This window comes from Nannobrachium achirus (genome assembly GCF_963921795.1).
Source record: "Nannobrachium achirus genome assembly, chromosome: 2".
NCBI classification, from domain to species: Eukaryota; Metazoa; Chordata; class Actinopteri; order Myctophiformes; family Myctophidae; genus Nannobrachium; species Nannobrachium achirus.
The window spans coordinates 71,433,491-71,456,768 of NC_137811.1; the positions used below are offsets into that span (position 1 = coordinate 71,433,491).

The 23,278-nt window shown below is 42.1% G+C and overlaps 2 protein-coding genes across 2 annotated transcripts in view; both read left to right on the forward strand.

The window, feature by feature from the left end:
- LOC308295226 (uncharacterized protein) overlaps positions 1 to 9,477 on the forward strand; it is a 33,893-nt gene extending 24,416 nt beyond the window's left edge. The window contains exons 15-19 of the mRNA XM_080738235.1: positions 407 to 525; positions 2,432 to 2,519; positions 7,157 to 7,219; positions 7,386 to 7,460; positions 7,621 to 9,477. Coding sequence (XP_080594361.1) covers positions 407 to 525; positions 2,432 to 2,519; positions 7,157 to 7,219; positions 7,386 to 7,460; positions 7,621 to 9,296 — 2,021 coding nt within the window. The 3' untranslated portion in view covers positions 9,297 to 9,477. The remainder of the gene's footprint in view (positions 1 to 406; positions 526 to 2,431; positions 2,520 to 7,156; positions 7,220 to 7,385; positions 7,461 to 7,620) is intronic.
- Positions 9,478 to 19,323: 9,846 nt separating this feature from the next.
- LOC308300257 (uncharacterized protein) overlaps positions 19,324 to 23,278 on the forward strand; it is a gene marked incomplete at its 5' end in the record, with an annotated part of 45,884 nt that continues 41,929 nt past the window's right edge. Inside the window, 6 exons of the mRNA XM_080744077.1 lie at positions 19,324 to 19,338; positions 20,470 to 20,544; positions 20,874 to 20,919; positions 21,371 to 21,543; positions 21,892 to 22,038; positions 22,746 to 22,894. Coding sequence (XP_080600203.1) covers positions 19,324 to 19,338; positions 20,470 to 20,544; positions 20,874 to 20,919; positions 21,371 to 21,543; positions 21,892 to 22,038; positions 22,746 to 22,894 — 605 coding nt within the window. The remainder of the gene's footprint in view (positions 19,339 to 20,469; positions 20,545 to 20,873; positions 20,920 to 21,370; positions 21,544 to 21,891; positions 22,039 to 22,745; positions 22,895 to 23,278) is intronic.

A 23,278-nucleotide genomic window follows, 5' to 3' on the forward strand; every position in this document is an offset into this window, starting at 1 on the left:
ATAATTTGACCCTCTGTACGGTGTACGATCAATAATTCCAAAAATGCCCAAATGTACGATAATTTTGGCAAATCACTAAAAAGAGCGTGAATTTACTAGATTCGTGATTCTGAACACATTGCAAGCATTTGTTTTGCACGATAAACATTCTTTGGGCTACAAATGGCCCAACAAAACTGTGAAAAGTGATAAGTCTTGTGATAACACTTTTCACGGTCATCACGGTGACGAGTCATCACTTTTCATGGTCATCACGGTGACGAGTCATCACTTTTCAGTGTTTTTTAGCCCAAGGAATGTTTTTCATGCAAAACAAATGCATTCCTCCTCCAAGGTTGCTGAGGGGTTTCTGACAGCGGGTTTGTAGTGATGATTGTGTTTTTCTGCATTTTATTCCCCCTTCAAGGACTGCAACCACTGAGCACTGCTGCTGCATCCGCTGCTGCCATCAGGAGGGTGGCACTGGCCGGGCAGGGACAGTCTGGATCTGGCAGGGGTCTCCTGGTCAGTAACCACAATGAAGAGGTTAGCAACCCAACATGCACGCACGCACGCACGCACGCACGCACGCACGCACGCACACACACACACACACACACCTGAAAAACAGTAACGACCCCTGCTGTGTAGCAATGGTTATTATCACATTATAGACATTTTTAACCGACCCGAGTCTGATTCTACTAATGTCTGACAGTTTTTGTCAGTGGTGCTCAGACATTTTTCATGTCAAAATGATATTTATTTGGCTGCTGACCCCCATCTCAAAATATGTTGTTCCAGGGGACCCCCCAGAAGTAACATTTGAGTTAAGAATATTCACTTTAAAAATAATTTATATATTTTATGATTTGCACAAAAAATATCAGATCTACAATCTCATGGCGTGGCACAAAGTGATATGTTGTTCCAGGGGAGCCCCCAGAAGTAACATTTGAGTTAAAAATATTCACTTTAAAAATTATTTATATATTTTATTATTTGCACAAAAAATATCAGATCTACAATCTCATGGCGTGGCACAAAGTGATATGTTGTTCCAGGGGAGCCCCCAGAAGTAACATTTGAGTTAAAAATATTCACTTTAAAAATAATTTATATATTTTATGATTTGCACAAAAAATATCAGATCTACAATCTCATGGCGTGGCACAAAGTGATATGTTGGGAACTTGTAAATCTGCTATTTGTTAAAAGTCAAAGCATAAAATTAGTTTAATGATTAGGTTAAAGTGTTAAAAAAATCTAAAATTAAACAAATAAAAGGAGTAGTTCACACCCAAAATGATTTTTTTCTATTGATTACTCAAGCCATGGAGTTTGATAAAAAGTGTTTTCTATATGTCGCATTCCTAAGACAAAATTTGATTATAGTAAATTTAGCCCCATTGATTCCGGATGGGGACCCAGATGCATTTGGGTCCGCATCCGGAATCAATGGGGGTACATTTCTTGTTTTCAAATTTTTGTCTTAGGAATGCGACAAAAAACAAAACATTATTATTGAACTCAAGTCTCCATGGCGTGAGTAATCAATAAAAAAAGCCCTCCCATACACTAAAATGTGTGAATGGGTTAAAGTGCTCATAATAGCCTAGTGCCTGGCCCCTAGTTGGTTCTTTTGGGCTTAATTGTTTTCCTAGACCTGGTTGCTTATTTCTCAGAATCTGGCAACACTTCCAGAAATGATACATGCAGCTGTTTTAGATGCCTCAATAAAATGATACAGTGTGCACATTGATTGGAAAACAACATGTGATATGTATTCTTTTTATATATATATTTTCCTGGACCGATTAACAAGGACACAATCATTCAGAAATAATGTATTCACAAGCAATTCAGATCAATCATTAATCAATGAGAAAATGAGGAGACAAGGTGGTGGTCAAGTTTATGTACATGATATCATGGTCAGAAATACATTAGCACTCAGGTCAGTGCTAAGGTAGTTCTGCCAAGAAGAATGGTCAGACACCAGAGTTATACTGTGAGGCTTCAAGGCCTCTGGGACGAGCTGTACCATAACAAGATAGGCTTTACCAAAACAATAGTTACTGAGGCCTGGTGAAGGCCACTCGACTCCTAACTATCATGATATCAGTATCATTATGTTTCATAAAAAAAAGGGGAAAAAAGAAAAAAATATGAAATATAAAATAATAAAAAAAATCACTTATAACGTCACACATAATCAATTATGATAATATAATATCCTCTACAACGCCATTTCACACAACTTCTGGCTCCAGTTTTGGCTCCCATGCAGCAATAGTGTCTGCCCACCACTATGCTGACACTACCTTCTTTATCATTTATCTCACTATGCTGACACTACCTTCTTTATCATTTATCTCACTATGCTGACACTACCTTCCTTATCATATATCTCACTATGCTGACACTACCTTCTTTATCATTTACCTTGCAGCAGCACAGGAATGAGAAGTCCACCAATGGACAGGAGGCGACGACCACTGCTGCCATGGGGGCGGAGTCATCTCACTGCTCAGCTAAAGGTGGTAAAATATTTTATATATATATACATACATACATATACATACATACATATACATATATATATATATATATATATATATATATATATATATATATATATATATATATATATATTATATATATATTATATATATATATAGGGCACACTTATATAGTTAAGTGTGCCTGCCATGCAATGGCAAAACACTTATTGTAATCCGCCATACTTAATTAATGACGATCCCACAAATTTGGTGCGCTAATAACTGCCGCACAATTTACGCCACCGCCGCAATATATACATCAAAACGTGCGGCTCGGCCGGGAATGGTGTGCTATTACTTTTCTAAGAGAAAAGTTGTATCGTTTAATTGATATTAATTTATTAGTGAATTAATTTTACCCATTGACTTATAATGGGAATCGCAAAAACTCACATTCAATATTTTTTTCCTCGCAAACCATAGGGGCTACAGTTTCAAAACTTGGAGAGGAGATTTATAATGATATCAAGGATTACATAAAAAATAATTTCCTCAGTTGGCCTCATGGTGGCGCTATAACAGTCCACTTTACCTTTCGGCCTGTAACTCTTGAACCGTGGGTCGGAAAATTAAAATTCCTTTTTCCCTGGATTCCTTGGGTCATGACGCATCTCCTCATATAGGCCCCGCCCATTTGCGTCAGGATAGATTTTCCGCCATTTTGAATTTTCTTCAAAACACACTTTTTGCTCCTTTTCCTACATATTTTCTCCAAATGTCACAAAAATCGATACACACGATCTATGGACTCATGCGATAAACATATTTAAACGATATTTTGATAGTCCATACCGTTCTTCCGTAACAGGGTTCCAAAGTTAGCGGGAGGAGCCCGTTTTGTAAGAATTAGCCATAAATCACAAACGAAACATCCAGTCAACACCAAATTTTAACCACAAGTGGGGGGCGCTATACTGAACATATACCCAAAAGCATTTCCACTTCGACCCATAGGGGCACCACAAACGCGCAAAACGTAACCGCTAATGCTAATGCTAACAAATGCTAATGCTAACAAATGCTAATGCTAACACATGCTAATGCTAACAAATGCTAATGCTAACAAATATGCTAATGTTAACACATACAAGGTTGCACACACTTAGCGAGCTGCAGGCACACTTAAAATTTCTTCGAAATTTTCTTTTCTAGTTTTTGTAATTTGTTTGAATACATAGGGTCTACTGAAAATATATCTGAAAAATAAAAGATCAAGTGAGTTTTCTGCTTGATAGAGTATCATTCAATAAAGCATGTTTTATTCTCCTGTTTCTTTCCCGAGAGGGCTATTATTGGTGAAGCTTTATTCAAATGCCTTTAACTCATACAGTGCCAGGCGACTTTTAGAGCAACTTTCTCACTATGGGCTTCCCTGCCAAGCGACTTTGGGCGACTTTTACTTAGAAAAAAAACAAAAAAAATTTTTTTTTCAAAAAGATTTTTTGGACCCCAAAAAATGTAGTAGGCATGATAGAAATCGCGAAATTGCATGTTTAACCCCCATAGCAACCCCATCTATCAAACATGGCAGCCATCTTTGTTTACATTATAGGAAAACATAATGGCTATTATCTCAAGAATGCCTGAACGGATTTCCAATCTTTTTTTTTTGTTTGAAAGCTGTGAACAGCCTGCACAAACATGGTGCATGATCTGTGCATGGGTGTGCATGATCTGTGCACTACAAATTACATGGAAGTCTATGGAGAGGGCTGGCACTAATGCCACTCGAGGGCATTTTTAATTGGCAGTAAGTGAGTTAAAGGGATAAGAAACCCTGCCTCTTTATTTGTTTTATGGGATTTCAGAACATGAAAAGAAATCTGAAATGTAGGCGTGGTTATCTGCTGTTGTGGGGGAGGGGGCGGAGTAATGCGTGCACATCATTGTGTTAGAACTATCAGAGAGACCCACTTTCTCCAGCTCTGGACTGTTTACCACGGAACCGAAGAAGAAGGGACGCTAAGCTATCGCCGATAGCTATTTTCTGTGTAGTGTGTGTGTGTGTGTGTGTGTGTGCGTGTGCATGCGTCGTGACAGTGCGCGCACACACACACAACGTCCACACACGAAAAATAGCAGATCTACAAGCTCACAACGCGTCGCGAAAGTGACGCGTTGTGAGCTTGTATATCAGCTACGTAGCTATGTAGCCGAGCTAAATAGCCGTAGAGCCGAAACCAACGTGTTTACATGAGAAGCTACTGCTGCTACGGCTATTGGCTCGGCTACGTAGCAGATCTACAAGCTCACAACGCGTCACTTTCGCGACGCGTTGTGAGCTTGTAGATCTGCTATTTTTCGTGTGTGGACGTTGTGTGTGTGTGCGCGCACTGTCACGGCGCACACACACACACACACACACACACACACACACATACACACACACACACACACACACACACACACACACACACACACACACACACTACACAGAAAATAGCTATCGGCGATAGCTTAGCGTCCCTTCTTCTTCGGTTCCGTGGTAAACAGTCCAGAGCTGGAGAAAGTGTGTCCATGGATAAAAGCTCAGACAGCTTGTTTGTAAAATACTTGCTCATTTTAACTGGTTATAGAACATGGAGTTGCCGAATCTAATCAACAAGTGCCTGCCCACTGCGACAGCCCTACAGTCTATGCTCTGAACAACACAACGAGACGCCACAACGAGGGCAGAATGAAACCACGCCCCCCCTTGATACAACTCTATATTAAACAAACGTTAATATTAATTAGATATGCCTACGACTACGTCACATTGCACAATAGAACAGTGTGAGCTAATATTTAATGAGTGGCGCAAAATATTTCTTTTCGACCTAGAAACTGGAAGTACACAGAAATAGCTACAGAGACAGCAGAAAGCTCTGAATCCCCAAGCCTATGGGCAAATTGAACCATATCACTGCTCCCTATCACAAGTGACTCATTGATATAATATATATTTATAGAAAAAGTGATTTTCTGTTTCATGGCCCTTTAAGCATAGAACAGAACATGCTAGAAACTTACACCCGTAGAAGAAAGTAACACCTGTGAAGAATTACGATTGACCTACCTGTAACATCAGAGGTGGTTTTCCTAATATCGGCCAGCCTCTGTACATGTTTATAATTTTTGTTTTCTACTCATTCTATGATGTTTTAGCATAGTTGTTGGCGAGGAAACGAGCATGATGTGTAACGTCACAGCATTACGTCACATTCATCTATAAATCTCACTGCTGACACACTTAACCAGAGATTGGTATAATCTCTCAGTAGTTCCCTAGAGATTTGTAGACAATCTCTCAAAGATTAGTTTCTTATCAGATTCACCAGTGTTATATGGATCTCAGATTTGGATATAGAATTGCCAATTAGATTAGATTACCAATAGGATTTTATCTAGTCCACTTCTAGGTTAACAAAACGGGTTTTAACCTAACAACCATCACAGTAGAACCAAATAGAATTTCATTATTGAAGGCATGCAGTCACTTGAAGAATAAAGGAGCCTCTATCCTTATCAGGTTTAACTTTTTCTCTGCCATTTTAAACATAGCTGTAGTAAGCAGCTGCCAAATTGTCCTTACCTTTTAACGTGGGCACGCGCACGCATCGTGCACAATCTGTGCGCGACTCATCTAGTAGACGTGTAGACTCGGTGACAAGCTTTCGAATACAAAAAACCCCATTGAAAAAGACATATCCGTTGCCACGCTGTATCTCTGCTTATCAGCCAGTGTTTACATGAAAAAGCATTGAAAAAAGCCAACTGTGCGCTATGGTAACACGTGGACACGTTCGCGCACAAAACGCACGATATGTGCGGGGATCATAATCCAGGCGTGTAGAGACTGGATCAAAGTTTCCAAACGCAAGAATCCGATTGAAAAACGAGCGTTCCATCGCCCAGTAGCTTCCACTTCTGTTACACAGTAAACCAATGGAGGCGGGACTATGGCCCAGGCTCAGACTGGATACGGAAAGCTGGATCCGGTCCAGACCGGAAATGACCGGATACAGTTAGGGGGGCGGGCCTAAAGAGCCAGAATCAGCGAAAATCTGCGCTAATACTTTTAATCCTTTCATAATGATTAAAGCTAATTAAACTTTGCGGGCTCTACGGGCATGGCAGCGCGGTACAGCGGGAAATCTACGGTCTCTACGGGGATCGCGAGGTATGAGTTAAGGATATCCAAACGTAGCACCAGCATTGGGCCGACAGCCATGCATTGCCATATTAGATCAAAGCAGATACTACTTTACCAGTGACCTCATACAGTCCTTTCCCATTCATCCTATTTCTATCTTTTTCAATAGTATTGTTTTTGTCTTTCGTTTAATGTCTCGATGAGTTGAGTACACAGGACCCCAATGGAAACAAGCCATAGGCTATTTGGAAAAATCATTTTAGCAGATCTTGTATTGTACTGTACTGTACGTCCCTGCCCCTGTCACTCAAAATAGATGCATGGTAACTACTGTATGTAGAAGTGCATCTGATGCATTACATGGGTGCTTATTGTAAGTCGCTCTGGATAAGAGCATCTGCTAAATGCCTGAACTTTAAATTGATTTGGTTTGTGTTCATCATATTTACCAAACTACAACATTTTACTGTGATTTCAGACACAGAATCAGCACAGCCAACGCCTAGTGCCACATTACCATCTGTTGGAAGTACAAATGGAGGTAAGAACAACAAAGAAATGTTTTTCTACTGTTACTTAAAACAGAAGCCAGCCTGCATTCAATAAGTCAAAGTCATGGACCAGCCTGAGACATGCTGGGGGTGTAAATAATTGATTGATTTTGATTGATATTTACCAAACTATTTGACATTTTACTGTGATTTCAGACACAGAGTGGAGGGAAGTACAGCCCACATCTCGTTCTACATTACCATCTGTTGGCAGTAAAACAAAGAAAAGAGGTAAGGGTTTGTTCTGCACAACACACAAATAAAACCCAAACCCACCGCTGGGTGGTTGCAGCTGGTCTTGCCATCCTCATACGGACATACGGTCAGACATGGACAGTACTAAAACGTAATTACAGTACTAAAACTAATTACGTATTTCTATACTTTACAGGTGGTGGCAGGTGGTCTAAAAAGAACTGGAAGCCAAAGGACATTCCTTTCACAGCAAATCCTGGACTTATCAATGGTGCTGCTGAACTTGATTCAGATCAACCTGTTGACTTTCTTGAGCTTTTCCTTACTGATGAGCTGCTCGAGTATATTGTTGTTCAGACTAACGTGTACGCAGAGCAGTGCATTCAAATCGTCAATGATTGTCTTAAGCCATATTCTAGAAAGACATCCTGGAAAGCAGTCACAGTTCCAGAACTAAAACGCTTCCTAGGGCTGTTGTTTCTCACTGGTATCATTCGTAAGACTGATTTAGACATGTACTGGTCTACAGATGAAATAATGACTACCCCCTACTTCAACGAGAACATGGGTCGCAACAGGTTTCGAATTATATGGAGATTTCTTCACTTCAGTGGTACTGAATCAGCCGATGCAACTGACAAGCTGTACAAAGTCCGCCCAGTATTAGACTACTTAATGTCCAAATTCCGTGAAATGTATCAACCAAACGCAAACATTTGCATTAATGCAGGTATTATTCCATATTCTTTGCCACTAAAACATGCCAAAGAATATGGCATAAAATCCCACATCCTTTGTGATTCTGAGACAGGGTACTGTTTCAACATGAAGCCCTTCTGTGGAGAACGTGTTGCCCTAAGAGACACAGTTGTCTCTCTTCTTGATCGCCTAGCAGGTCATGGCTATAGATTGTACATGGATAGCCTTTACAACTCCGTAGCATTGTGTGAAGCTCTAATTGATCTGAAAACCCATGTCTGTGGTACCTTGAGAAGAAATGGAGGCGGACCACTAGACATTCAACTGGCTTCAAAAGCTGACCTGGGAATTGGGGAAAGAATGGTGCGTCACAATGACACGGTGATGATCTTGGCATGGCGGGACAGACAAGTGGAGACAATGGTTACAACACTCCACCAGGACGAGACGGAAGAGGTTCTGAAGTACCAGCGGAGGCGCAGAGTTCATGTTTCACGACAGGCGCCAGCTTGCATCGTTGCATACAAAAAGTCAATGAAAGGATTTGATAGATTGGACCGAAACATTGGGTACTATGCGTTTGTTAGGAAGAACAGTATGTGGTCAAAGAAATTTGTAGCCTATCTGTTTCAGATCTGTTTTTTCAATGCTTTTACCATTTACAAAGCTAAAAACCCACAGGGCGACTGTAAAAGTCAAATGTCATTCATTCTAAGTGCCCTCAAGGCGTGGACCAATAAGAAGACCAGGAGGACCAGCCCCCCCCCACCAAGGCCTATTGAGCACCATGTTGCTATAAGACTTCCGCCCACCCGCAACAGAGAGAGCGCAAGAAGGACATGCACGGTCTGTAAGGCAATAGGCATGCGGAGTGAGACGTGTTACCAATGTGCTGTATGTTTATTGCCATTGCACAGGAAGATCTGTTTCACAAAGTTCCATGCAGAGTTTGACTATGAACATCTGAGCAGTGGCCATGTTCCTGAAGACCTTCCGCCCACCACCCGTAGTCAGCGCCGACGGTTGGTTTGCAGGGTCTGCAAGGCAAAAGGCATACGGGGTGAGACGGGGAAACAATGTGCCGTTTGTGTTGTGCCATTACACACGGGGTGTTTCGCAGAGTACCACAAAGGGTTAGATTATGAAAATATGAGCTGTGCGGGTGCAAAGTGAGAAACTGAACTGTTTCTTTTTAGTCTGTGATCCTGTTCCAGTGACTGTTGAGACACCTTCATTTACTCGACAAAGCAAAGCATTTTTTACATTATTTTTTTTAATACATAGGGTCTACAGAAAATATACTGCATCTGATAAGTATGATGTCAAAAATAAAAACGTTTTCTGCATGATAGAGTATCAGCTTCACAAAAGTGTGTTTTTTCTCCTGTTTCTTTCCCGAGAGGGCTATTATTGGTTAAGCTTTATTCAAATGCCTTTAAAGGAGTAGTTCACCCCCAAAATGACTTTTTTTCTATCGATTACTCACACCATGGAGACTTAAGTTAAATAATATATTTTACTTTTTGTCGCATTCCTAAGCCAATCATTTGGGGAGACTCTTTGTAGGCCCATTGATTCCGGATGGAGACCCAAATCCGGGATCAATGAGTACATTTATTATAATCAAATTATTGGCTTAGGAATGCGACAAAAACAAAAAATATATATATTATTGAACTCAGTGAGTAAACGATAGAAAAAAAGTCATTTTGGGGGAGAACTACTCCTTTAAGTATAGAACAGAACATGCTAGAAACGTACACCTGTAGAAGAATGTAACACCTTGAATTAAGATTTACCTAATGATGAAAGGCGGACATCGGAGGCCATTAACTTCAACTTGGTGAATTGAACCATGGAAGCAACGGGGACATGCTGACCACCTGTAGCGTTGTGACATCCTGGGCTTTGTCTTGTTCACACCATCCTCTATCATTCTTCAGTTATGTTCTACAAGTTTGTTTCAGGCCACTCATTTAGAAGGGAAACATTTATTGCAATATTTTTCTCTCCCCCTCCTCCAGAAAGAGCCAATACACTTTCCGGCACCTGCCGCGGGGCCGGCAGAAGTGCCGGCAACAGCCGCGGCAATGATTCCTATGCCGCGGCAATTGCCACGGCAAAGGATTCATTGCTGTCTGCGGCTGTTGTCGGCACTTCTGGCAATGCCGCGGCAGCTGCCACTGCCGGAAAATGCACTCGCTGTCCCTCCCCTCCTCTCCTCCCAACCAATATTCTCTTCAATCCTCTTCTCCTCACATAAAATATACAGTGGGTGATTTTGGACTTGGCCAGCAGTTGCCCGAACTTTGATAACTGGACCAAGGTTGATGTTCATAGTGGTAGAACTTTGATAACTGGACCAAGGTTGATGTTCATAGTGGTAGAACTTTGATAACTGGACCAAGGTTGATGTTCATAGTGGTAGAACTTTAACCCGCTCAAAAGACATTCTGGACATTTTAGTCCATTGTCTAAATTGAAGTACAAAAATGAACAACTAATATAACTTCTTGAACTTAATTGTCACATCACAAGTATACAGGTGTAAAAGAGTTGGTGAAATGATTCTTGTTAAAGCTTCCACTTACCGTTTTAGATGATCACAATAAATGAAGATGGGGTACCGTGATTTTGTCCCCCCTAAAACATCAGGTATTATGATTAGGCTATACTTGACAATCTAAAAAGATATATATATATATATATAACTGAACAGTTTTTAATTTGCTTGATTCAATATTGAGATATTTGATGTAAATGTTACCAGGCCCTCCAGGCTCAGGGCCTCTCCCCACACACACCCCCCTATTGTAACTTCAAACTTCATTTTAAAGTTAGATTCATTAAAAACACCCATTATTTTTTCTGGTGACTCATACGGTCAACAGGAAAAGCCGACCTTTTTCATAGTCGACCTCAATTGCGGAAAACCCACTCGGGAAATGACGACCTCCAGTCTGGGAAATCCCGACCTCGAAATTTGGAAATCTCACCCCCCGTCTAGGAAATCCCAACCTCGAAATTTCACTTGAAATTTGGAAATCTCACCCCCAGTCTAGGAACCTTGAAATTTCACTCCAGTCTAGAAGATTATATAACAGCCACTGTGATTCTGTCTCATCATGAAACGTCCACTAATTATTATAATTACAATGATTGTTGGCAGTTCATATTTTGTCCTCTCATCCTCTCATTCTTCACACTGCACAGTGCACACTCGTCATTTCATATTCAGATACAGAGGGAATGCATGGAAGATAACTCGAATCACCAGCATATTCAAAAAAATCTATTCTGTCCCTCATATTCTCAGTAAAAACGGACACACACACACACACACACACACACACACACACACACACACACACACACACACACACACAACACACACACACACACACACACACACACACACACACACACACACACACACACAGTAAAGATGAAGTGTTGGCATTAAAATGTACTCAAAGGGCCAGAAGTACTACAAAATATTTGAAAATAACGTACCGTTCACAACGCGTGGCATGGACACTCTGTGAGCTTGTAGATCGACTATTTTCAAATAGCCTAGGTATAAAATAGGGACAAAGTGTTTAATGCAGGTTTTTTAATATTATAATGTATTTCTGCAAAGTAACTATTAACTAACGTTCTCAAATAAATTGGGTGAGATTTCTGCAGTCTTGGTGTGAGTTTTCTGCGGTCCTGGGGTGAGTTTTCCCAGGTGGGTTTTCCTTGGGTGACTTTTCCTAACCCTGTGGTGACTTTTCTATGCCCTGTGGTGAGATTTCCTATTTGAAAAAAGGGTGAGTTTGAAAAAGGTCGACCTTTCATGTATTCGTCTAAATAGATATGGTCTTTGATTGATTGATTGAAGAATTTATTAGAAGTTTGCAATAGAAAAAAGTACAGTTTCATGACAGTACAAATCACTGGTACAAGGTCAACTAAAAGGAGATCCTAGAAAGCCGAGGCTTATTTCCACAGGAACCACACTTTAAGTATCTCATATAACATTGAAAGACAGACGGATAGAACATAGTACTTTATCTAGGATAAGTCTAATTATCATCCCCCTACTTTGAAACAACTCTGAAAAATTATGCTATATTGAACTGTACTATCCTTTTTTCCCCCCTTTTTTGCAAACTACTAAACTATTCAATCTAATCTCTCAAGACAGCCTCAGAGTCGCTACGCTTCTGAAAAGGACAAGTGGGCGGTCCCCTTTCGTGACGAGGGCTAGCCTGATTGATTAAATCAAACAACATTGATTGAAGTGGTCAATACTTCACTGTTATTCACGTGTTATTAAACAATAACATGTTTGAAGTTAAAGCTCCCTACAGCCCGCCTTCCCACACTACGACATCCAATAGGGACGGCGCTACAAAATGATTGACGTTCGATTTCGACCAATGATGATGTGGACGGATACGGAGGTCCCTTTTCATGGCTCTCCGTCCGTTCCACTTCCTGCATGCCGACAAAGAAGGTCTCAGCAAGAAGAGTCACCAACGTCATTTTAGGCTGCATGGGACGCCGCCATGACACTTTGGGTGGCGGAAGTGCCACCCAAAATAACATTAGCGTCTATGAGCACTTCGTCACTTCCGCCCATAGAGCTATAGCTTCCGCCACCCAAAAGTGTCATGGCGGCGGGCATCCAGGCGGGGTCCCATGGTGTGCCAACTTCCGGGTGTTGTCCCTTCCTGCCTAACCTTCCTTGCATGCCGACTCCTAGTAACAACACAGTCCAACACAACTCTGCATGCATTGGTGTTTAATGAAATAAACACGGTGAGTCGTTGTTTTATTTACCAACTAATAATGTTTTTGTCATGCCTGCCAGACCGTCTGGAGACGGGTACGGCCGAGGTCTCAGTGAGCAGCAGCAGCATTTTTACTATCTTTGGTTGTTTTGTTTTCATTGCTCGGTTCTTCACTCATTGGTGTTAAATCTGTTAAATGAAATAAACACAGCGTCAGCAAGTCATTTTATTTACCAACTAATAATGGTTTTGTCATATGCCTACCAGTGCATTTTGCATTGCAGGAGACCTCTTTTATAATTGTTCATTTCTCCTGCAGGAGTCCTGCGCCTCCATGTCTCATGCCTTGTGGGATTTAACCTTTTGTTGTGTATCAACAAGAGCTCCCCTCACATGCTCACACACCCACTGACATGCAGCCACGGCCATGTTTATTTGCCTGCTTCCTTGGCTTTTTGGTATGCACGTTGCCATGGCAATATTTGATTTATTGTCTCCGCCAGGCCGAAGGCATGGGGAGACTAAGCCCCTTTTCCACTGACATGGCCCAACACCACACCACTCCACACACCACCCACTTGTGCCAGGTCTTCCACTACAAGGACCTGGGTAGAGTGGTGTGAAAGTGGTACCAAATGTGGTACCAAAAAGTATCCTATCTAGAGTAGGTCTGAGCCATAGACTGTAAAAATAGGGCCCGTCCCGTTTTGGCAACGTAGCGATAAGGCGAAATACAAGTGTAACAACGCTTTTTCACCTCGTTTCTTTTTCTTTAAAGGGAGCCTGTCACCTAAAGGGTTACTGTCACTTTAAGAATCATCTTAAAAAACAAGTTAATATTTTTATGATGTCATTGTGGGGATGCGCAATAAGCCAATCAAATGTATAGCCTGACTGTATGACTACTTAATGTACTGGTCAGCTGTTGTTGGGGGGCGAGGGGCAGACTCAGTGACATGAGCTTCAGACTGTTTCAGACCGTTTTCAGAGAAGCTCATGTCACAGTGTAATCTGCCCCTGTAGCAACTCATAATGTAATAACGGCTCATAATGTAATAAGGGCTCATAATGTAATAAGAAAAATGTAATAAAAACTCATAATGTAATAATCAGCTCATAATGTAATAAAAAAACGAGCGCATAACGTAATAATGGATTTTTCAATAATGTAATAATGTAATAATGTGTTACATTAAGAACTTCCACATAGGAGGCTCATAATGTAATAAAACGTCATAATGTAATAACGTATTTGTATTACATTATGAGCTGATTATTACATTATGAGCTTTTATTACATTTTAATTATTACATTATGTGCTTGTTTTTTTATTACATTATGAGCTGATTATTACATTATGAGTTTTTATTACATGTTTTTATTACATTATAAGCCCCTATTACATTATGAGTTGCTACACACCCTGCCAACTTTGTTGATGAAGAATGGAGCAACTGGGAGCGCCCGCTGGCCTAGTGGTCAAGGCGCATACCACATACTAGGCTATGATGCCTGCTGGCGTCACCGGTTCGATTCCCGATCCGGACGACCTTTGCCACATGTCATTCCCCATCTCTCTCCCCATTTCCTGTCAGTCTACTGTCCTATCAAATAAAGGCATAAAAAAGCCCAAAAACAAATCTTAAAAAAAAAAAAAGAATGGAGCAACTATCTGCTAAACATGCAGCAAATGAATATATATGGGGATCATTTAACTGTACAAAGAGCATCCACAATTTTCAACATACAGTTTGTGAATGTGATTGTATCGACATTGGGTGTTGATGCAACATCGATAATATCCCCATGTGGTCAGTATGACGACAGTCTGCCATTGCTAGTTCTGGGCCACTTTTAGTGGGAGAAATATGTAACAAAAATAGGCTAATGTGTTCACTTCCGGCAGAAAGCGTGAAAATTTGCACCTAGAGGTATTTTTGTGCGCCGAATTCAAAAATTGACGGTCCCAAGCACTTTTCCCATGGGATCTGGTGGCTCTAATATACTAAAAATGGACCCTACACAACTGTAAAAGTGATGACTCATCACTAAACCATAAGGTCCATTTCTTGCCCAAGGAATGTTTTTTGTGCAAAACAAATGCTTGGAATGGATTCAGAATCATGAAAACCCCCTAGATAGACCCCTCACATGCTACTTAAAGAAGATTTTTGGGGGGTCTTTTTTCCCTGTATGGTAAGTGAATTAGAGAAAAGTGAATTTGAGAAAAGTGCTTGGGACCGTACATTTTTTAATTCAGCGCACAAAAATACCCCTAGGTGCAAATTTTCAAGCTTTCTGCCTGAAGTGAACACCTTTTTCACATATTTCTCCCACTATTTGCCGAACAGGCATTGACACTAAGGGTCGATCCATACCGTTATAAGGAGCCTAACAAAGTTCGGTTCGGCAGTAGGCGAACCCAAATATGGTTCGCATCTCCCGGTTCGGGGGGGCGTCAACCGACTAAATTCGGCTCTACGGTGCTGACGAAATGTTGTGACCTCCCGACTTAATTTCGGTACTCAGCGGTGTATTCTAATTCATTCAGCCCAGCTTCAAGTGCATATTCTCGGCTGTAAATCCAAGGAAACAGCGGTCGTTTGGGAGGGAGACACGCCGACTTCCAAATGCTTGTGTGGCCGTGTGTTGGGCATCGCAGAGCGGATACATACGGCTGCCTCACGCTCTGGAGACGAGTGGTGGACTGGGAGGCGCGCGCGCGACACACACACACACACACACACACACACACACACACACACACACACACACACACACACACACACGCAGCTTTGGTGCATGTCTTGCTATTGCTACTCGCCGACCGTTTTAAAGAGAAAAGAAAAGCATAGACACAACTTTGCTAATGTTCCGTGTTGTCCACGACGAGTTGTGACTGCGTGATGAGATGCATGCAGCAAGAGAGGCGGCCGCGGCACGTCTATAATGTGAGCTTGTAGATTAAATGTTTTCGACGTTTGTGAGAGTGAGTGAGAGAGAGAGAAAGAGACCTATGGAAGAGACCCCGTGTCCCCGTCACCGGTGCTGCTGCCTGCTGGAGCTGCCTGCTACTCACTGGACTTCAAGTCATTCAACGTGCAGCGCCAGGGCAAGTCATATGTATCCGCCCTGCAATGCTCATTCATCGGCCACAAACGTTGTCATGCCACGGACCTCCAATATTTAAGCGACTTCGGCACTATAGCCGTTAAGAAAGTATGGATGAACTCCCCCCGAACCTAAATAATTTCGGGTCGGGGAGCACTCCCGAACCGAAATTAGTTAGGGTCCTTATAACGGTATGAAACGACCCTAAGGCTTGCCCACCTGCCCCCGGTAAATAAAACTTTGGGGCAGGTGAAGTTTGCTTTCAGGTTGCCCAACCGGGCAAGTGCTCATTTGAGAGGGGACACGACCGTCTATAAACACGACACGAGATATCTGTCTAAACACCTGAACGTGGCCATAAAAAAATATATAAAAATACAAAGTGTGAAACCATAGCAATCATAACTACCTAGGTATTTGGATTTGGAGGTATTGAGGTATGATTAAAAATTGCTATCAAGTTAAATTGAGTGGTAATTAAAATCTTACCTATCATTTTATAATGGACGAGTGTTGCGCAAGTGTACATGACCTTTGGGCAAGTAGAACATGACCTGTACTTGCCCGACGGGCAAGTGCCTATTAGACCTTAGTGTCAACTCCTGCCGAAGGTCATGGGGACCATTATGTAAGCCTTGATGGACCAGTCACACACTTGATTCAAAGAGCGCACCACTTCGATCTGTCCAGACTTAGGGCCAGAGTGAGGTATCGGGTCAGGGCCAGAGTGAGGGCCTTACGGCGAGAGTGAGGGCCAGATTTAGGGCCAGACTCAGAGTGAGGGACCGAGTCAGGGCCAGAGTGAGGTACCGAGTCAGGGCTGAAGGCTAGACTTAGGGCCAAAGTGAGGGACATATCGAAGTGTGCGCCATCCTCTGCTTCCTGGACTCTTTGAATCAAGTGTGTGACAGGTCCATCAAGGCTTACATAATGATCCCCATGACCTTCGGCAAAGTGGCCCGGAACTAGCAATGGCAGACTGTCATACTGACCACATGGGGATATTATCGATGTTGCATCAACACCCAGTGCCGATACAATCACGAACTCCTATGTTGAACATTGTGGATGCTCTTTGTACAGCTAAATGATCCCCATATGTATTAATTTGCTGCATGTTTAGCAGATAGTTGCTCCATTCTTCATCAACAAAGTTGGCAAGGTGTGTAGCAAGCAACTCCTAATGTAATGAGGGCTCATAATGTAATAAAAACTCATAATGTAATAATCAGCTCATAATGTAATAAAAACAAGCGCATAATGTAATAATTAAAATGTAATAAAAGCTCATAATGTAATAATCAGCTCATAATGTAATAAAAAATACATTATTACATTATGAAGTTTTATTACATTATGAGCCTCCTATGTGGAGGTTCTTAATGTAACACATTATTACATTATTACATTATTGAAAAATCCATTATTACGTTATGCGCTCATTTTTTTATTACATTATGAGCTGATTATTACATTATGAGTTTTTATTACATTTTTCTTATTACATTATGAGCCCTTATTACATTATGAGCCGTTATTACATTATGAGTTGCTACAGCCCCTCAACACCTTTAGGTGACAGTACCCCTTTAAGGAAGCCACTGATTTACACTCACTAGCAAACTTGTTCTAATAATGTGCAGTGATGCAGCGTGCCTGCTTGTTACCCTTAATGTGAATATTAAGCCACACTGTGGCTTGTGAAAGAGTTTCAATTGTAGGCTATGTTGATTATTAAATAATAAAAATAATAACGTGCGCTGTGCTGCGCAGCGCTGCGCTGCGCTGGACATCTGACACAGTGACTCGCTCATTCATTCTGCAAGTTTCTGTGCCTGGAAAATAGCAGATCTACAAGCTCACAACGTGTCATGGATGCGAGCCATTGCGAGGCGATGTGAGCTTGTAGATCAGACACTTGTCAGACACTTTTGTCACAGAACACGCTACGATGAAGAAGTATAAAAGACAGGATTTACTTGAATGATGTGATGTGTGTTGAACGGAAATTAATGGAAATTTGCATGTCGCCCTATCAGTACGGTAGGAGACCCCCTTAGTACATTTGCCCCTATTAGTACACTTCGCCTTATCGCTACGTCGGAAAAACAGGATTTCCCCTAAAAATATATGGGGACAGCGCAACTAGTTATAACCACTATTATAATCTATTATACTGTATTATAGTTATCACAGTAATACATTAATACTTTATAGTATATTATATTATTATATAAACAGTTATATTCCGTTATAGTGTATTAATTTATAATTAGGATAGTTAGTAATACAAATTTATATTGTAATATAATCACAGTTAAAAGGCTAGCCCCATATAGAACCTCACCCGTCGCTGCGTACTGTTGTGCTCCGAGATGAGGTCCTAGAAACATGGCCGCTGGAATCGGGCGACAGCCTCCAAATCACAGTTGGGAAACACACAAAACGAAATTTTGTCTAAAAAGTAACGGTAGTTCCGAGCTCCCAGACTGTAAAAATCTCACATCGGTACATAAAACATGAACTGCGGCATGAAACAACCCCTTAAAATCGCTAGTTTTGTCAGCCGGTAATGTTTACAAGCCTGGAAGTTGCAGCCGGAATGGCAGCATTAGCGGCCTCTCTGGTCAAACGTAGCCCCAACCGTCGCTGCATTCGAACAGACATTCGACCAGAGGGGCCGCTAATGCTACCATTCCAGCTGCAACTTCCAGGCTTGTAAACATTACCGGCTGACAAAACTAGCGATTTTAAGGGGTTGTTTCATGCCGCAGTTCATGTTTTATGTACCGATGTGAGGTTTTTACAGTCTGGGAGCTCGGAACTACCGTTACTTTTTAGACAACATTTCGTTTTGTGTGTTTCCCAACTGTGATTTGGAGGCTGTCGCCCGATTCCAGCAGCCATGTTTCTAGGACCTCATCTCGGAGCACAACAGTACGCAGCGACGGGTGAGGTTCTATATGGGGCTATTAAAAGGCAAAACTCATTTTTGGACAGTACTATAGGCCAATTATTTGTTTACAAACATTGAGACTGAATGCACAGCTGACTGTATCATGTAATCAATTCCCAACAGATCCCCAAACCTGTTGTTTTGGGGAGCACTGGTTATTCAACCTCCTCTTGTGTGCTAGTGAGGTGCTCCCATGGGAGCGCCCTTATCGAGACATATATACTTCATTGCGCAACGGTGTTCCGCGTCAAGAGTAGCTGATATACAAACTCACATCGCGTCACCAATGCAACCCTTCTGAGCTTGGAGGTCTGCGCGCGACACCGTCGCAGGACGGAGCATAAATTAGGCTTCATGGACTGCAGCTGGGTGAGCTGTAGACGCTTGTGATCCAGTGGATCGGGTGGGTGATCAAGAGGAGCGCTCCCTCTGTTCTGATGACGGTGAATAGAGGTGGGGTTTGAAGGACAACTGTTTTGAATCGCTATTATTGTTTACAATCAACAGAAACTAAGGATTATATATTTCAAGAGTGAGAATTTACAGTAAAAATCCTACGCATTCTTCCTCCACACTGGGAGAAAAACGGCATCTGAAAGTTTGATGGAATGCATTTTTAAACACGAGTGCCATCCATTGCATCCTATGAACGGTGGGGTTCATTTGGTGCCAACCGGCGTGCGCATACTGGTTTATATCAATGTGACGTGGACCATTAAGGCATCTATAGTTTTTATCCATAAATCAAGCAAATCGGTAGACAGTATATCTCTACAGTCAGGTGATCGACTAGCCTAGTAAACGACCAACTTCCATTGGTTTCCGGAAGAGGGCGGGTACGAGGCTAGTGATCAACATTGGCTATCATTGGCTTCCAAAGTTTGCAGGATTGGTAAATTTTGAACAAAATGCCTCAAATCATAAACGCAGCTTGTGAATTCCCAGAAAATCTGCACGCACATTCACACTAGGTCAAAGAACAAATGCCACCCTTTTCACATTGGCCTTCGCAAAACTAATCTCGGAAGAGCACTGTAGTTTATTTTTAAAAACTTTTTGGAAGGAGTGAGGCAGAGCACCAAAATCTAGATTTCTTCCCCCTCCAAAAAACTGCTGTTTTAGGGCCCCTTAGGCCTACAGTTAGGTTACAGCAATTTCACACCAGAAAGTTTGTACATGAGTGAGTACTTTGACCTCTACTGATTTAAAGTTTTGGATTTGCTACCTTTTTGGAATTTTTAGTTCCTACTTTTTATGTACGTTGCACGTCTTATGCTAATGGAGGGAAGATGTTCCACAATAACCCATATCATTACTGAACTGACTGAGTAGAATAGTTGTCTTCATTGTGAATGTGTGCCAGTTCATGCTTCAACAGAAACCTAGCGACCGAAGGTCTCAGTTTACATCCAGTTATTACACTGGCCTGGGGAGCAGCCCCAAGTCACAACAAAATAAATATTGTTGTGAGGAAACAACTTTATTGTCCTCCTCTTCTAGGCAGAGAGCTTAGGAGTCTCGCTTACGTTTGAGGAAATCCTGAGTGAGAAGATGAAAAGACAAGTCACCCAAGCGGTGAGTTGCTCCGAGTATTGCTCCTTTAATTGTATATATTAAATGTATATATTCTGCAGGGGCGTGCTGAGAGTACTGAGCCGGCAGGTGCTCACTGCTCCAACCTCGCAAAAGGGCACTTCTGCGCACGTAGAGCGCACACCGACTTTTAGGGTGGTCTTTTTGTGCGGGTCCCTTGTGCCATTTCACACCAGAAATGTAGTACAGTGAACTTAGCATGCTTTCTGGCCGTCTCTAATGAAGTTGTTTGCAGCTGCAAGGTTAACTAGGTGGGAGGGCACTTGTCATCTCACTTCACAACCGGGTCTCTTGTCTTTTTTTCATTGCAGATAGGATCAGATGAGCTTCCCGACTCTGGCATGAGCAGTTTGAGTGGTGAGTTCCTTTCCGACCAACTCTGAATGGAGGGAGGGAGGGGGGGGGCTGCCTTGCATGAATACCTAGGCTGTCATGATCATGAAATCTTGATAGTTGTCAAACTAATATATTCTTGTTAGTTGTCAAACTAATATATCTTTGAACAGTGGAACATGCACATTGCACATTCTGTAAACAAAAATTTCCCAGGGCAGCTATGACAAATAACAATAATAAAGCCTATTCACTGAAATCTACAAAGAAGACAAGTAATAGAAACACACCATAGAGCATAGACTGCCTAAATGTATACATTCACAAATGTTCAAGTAGGCTATAGCCGAATGTGGACAATCTAATCTGAGAAAATCAAGCGACACCGCAATGCGACAGAATATGAGGCTTAAAACAGAATAGAGTTCCTGTCTTAAAGAATGCTAGTGATGTGTGATGATTGCACTGCTTGCAGATGCAACCTCCAACGACGGTGCCAGTAAAAAGCTGCGGGTGGAGGAGGCCCCTCCGTCTCGTGTCCTACTCATCAGTGAGCTGCCCAACGACGCCTCGGAGACGGAGATCAAAGCCCTGGTGCAGCCCTTTGGCAAGGTCACCAAGATCCTTACACTCAAGGGAAAGAATCAGGTAAGACAAGCCACACACACACACACACACACATGTACATTTTTAGCTGTACATATGCCATGAAGTTGCGGAATCTTTATCATTTTTTACACCTCTAAATGCTAGTTTTAATTTTTGTTATCACAATTCGCATTCTCACTGTACTGCAGTCAGCTCTCTCCGGCAACAGACAGTAGATACAGTTAGTACAGTAGAGGCGCTGCGTGACGTCATCAACAATATTAGCCAAACAGATAGCCTGATTTAGCATGTTTTTGTCTGTCACCACAGCTTCAAGGAAAGCAAACCATGAAGGGAAATGGTTTTATTTGTGCTTCTTTCATCTCATCTGTTTTTCCCCCACCCAAGGTATTTCTGGAGATGGGTACAGAGGAGGGTGCCATCACCATGGTGAACTATTACACCACTGACACAGTGAAACCTCACGTCCGTAACGTCCCCGTCCTCATCCAGTACTCCAACCACAAAGAGCTCAACACTGATGCTGGCAACACAGTAAGGCAACAACTTAAGGACAACTCTGCCCTAAATAACATCTATAGGGTGTGCCAAATGTAGTTCTAAGAGCGGCCATTTCTTGGGTAAACACAGCCTTGCACAGGTGTTCTGATTGGAGTAAAGCATTAGTTCTATGCAATCAAACAATTGAAACACCTGTGTTTTGTCCCAAAAGATGGCCGCTAAGGACTACAATGACGTAGCCGCTGGCACACACTATAGGCTAATTTTTCTACTTACATTGATCCAAAATGACTGTCCATGGGGTCTATGCAGAGGCAGAAATGCCCCTGTTGTCCAGTTACCCCAGCAGAACCCAGCCGCCCTCATAGCATAGAGTGGAGCCTATAAGCCTATCGCTTTTACACTATTTGTTTTGCGGTCAAAAGTGATTTTCTTTTTCATGAATGTGTTACTAGTTGTCATTAGAAACACACCAATGCCTTTGTTGTCCCACAGAAGCCACCACAATCTCATAAATGATGAGGTGAGCATTCGCCACAACTGCCAATCAAAGTGACTGTACAGGCCAATCACAGTTCGTCTTCTCCGGGACTTAAATATATATATAAATATATTCAATGATTTGCACAAAAATGGTTTCTAAAGCAGAGGTCTTCAACAGGGGGTCCACGACCCCACGACCCTAGGGGTCCACGACCCCTAAGGTGCTGATACTACCTTCTTTATCATTTACCTTGCAGCAGCACAGGAATGAGAAGTCCACCAATGGACAGGAGGTGACGACCACTGCTGCCATGGAGACGGAGTCATCTCACTGCTCAGCTGGAGGCTCCGCCCAGTTGACAGGCGGATACAGGAAGGACCGCCCCAATGGGAGGGACCGTTACAGGTTTGTGTGTGTTGATTTTGTCGACTAAAACTATGACGAAAAATGTTTGTCGACTGTTTGGTTGCTCTCAGGTGTTGCGTGCTGAAAATAGCAGATCTACAAGCTCACAGCGCGACGCGTCAAGCTCACTTGTCTCAAGTGAGCTTGTAGATCGGCTATTTTCAGCATGCAACCAAGTGTAAAATCAGTCATTACGATTAGGGATGCGGTATCGGTACTCGCGGTATCGGTACTCGCGCCGATACAACCCTATTTTGCTGTACTCGTACTCGCCCGATATTTCTGCCGGCAGCGGCCGATACCGAACAGGGGCGTCACAAGGGGGAGAAAAGTGGGACTGGGTTACTGGGGCTCAAGGTGAAAGCCAGGGCCTTAATTATTTTA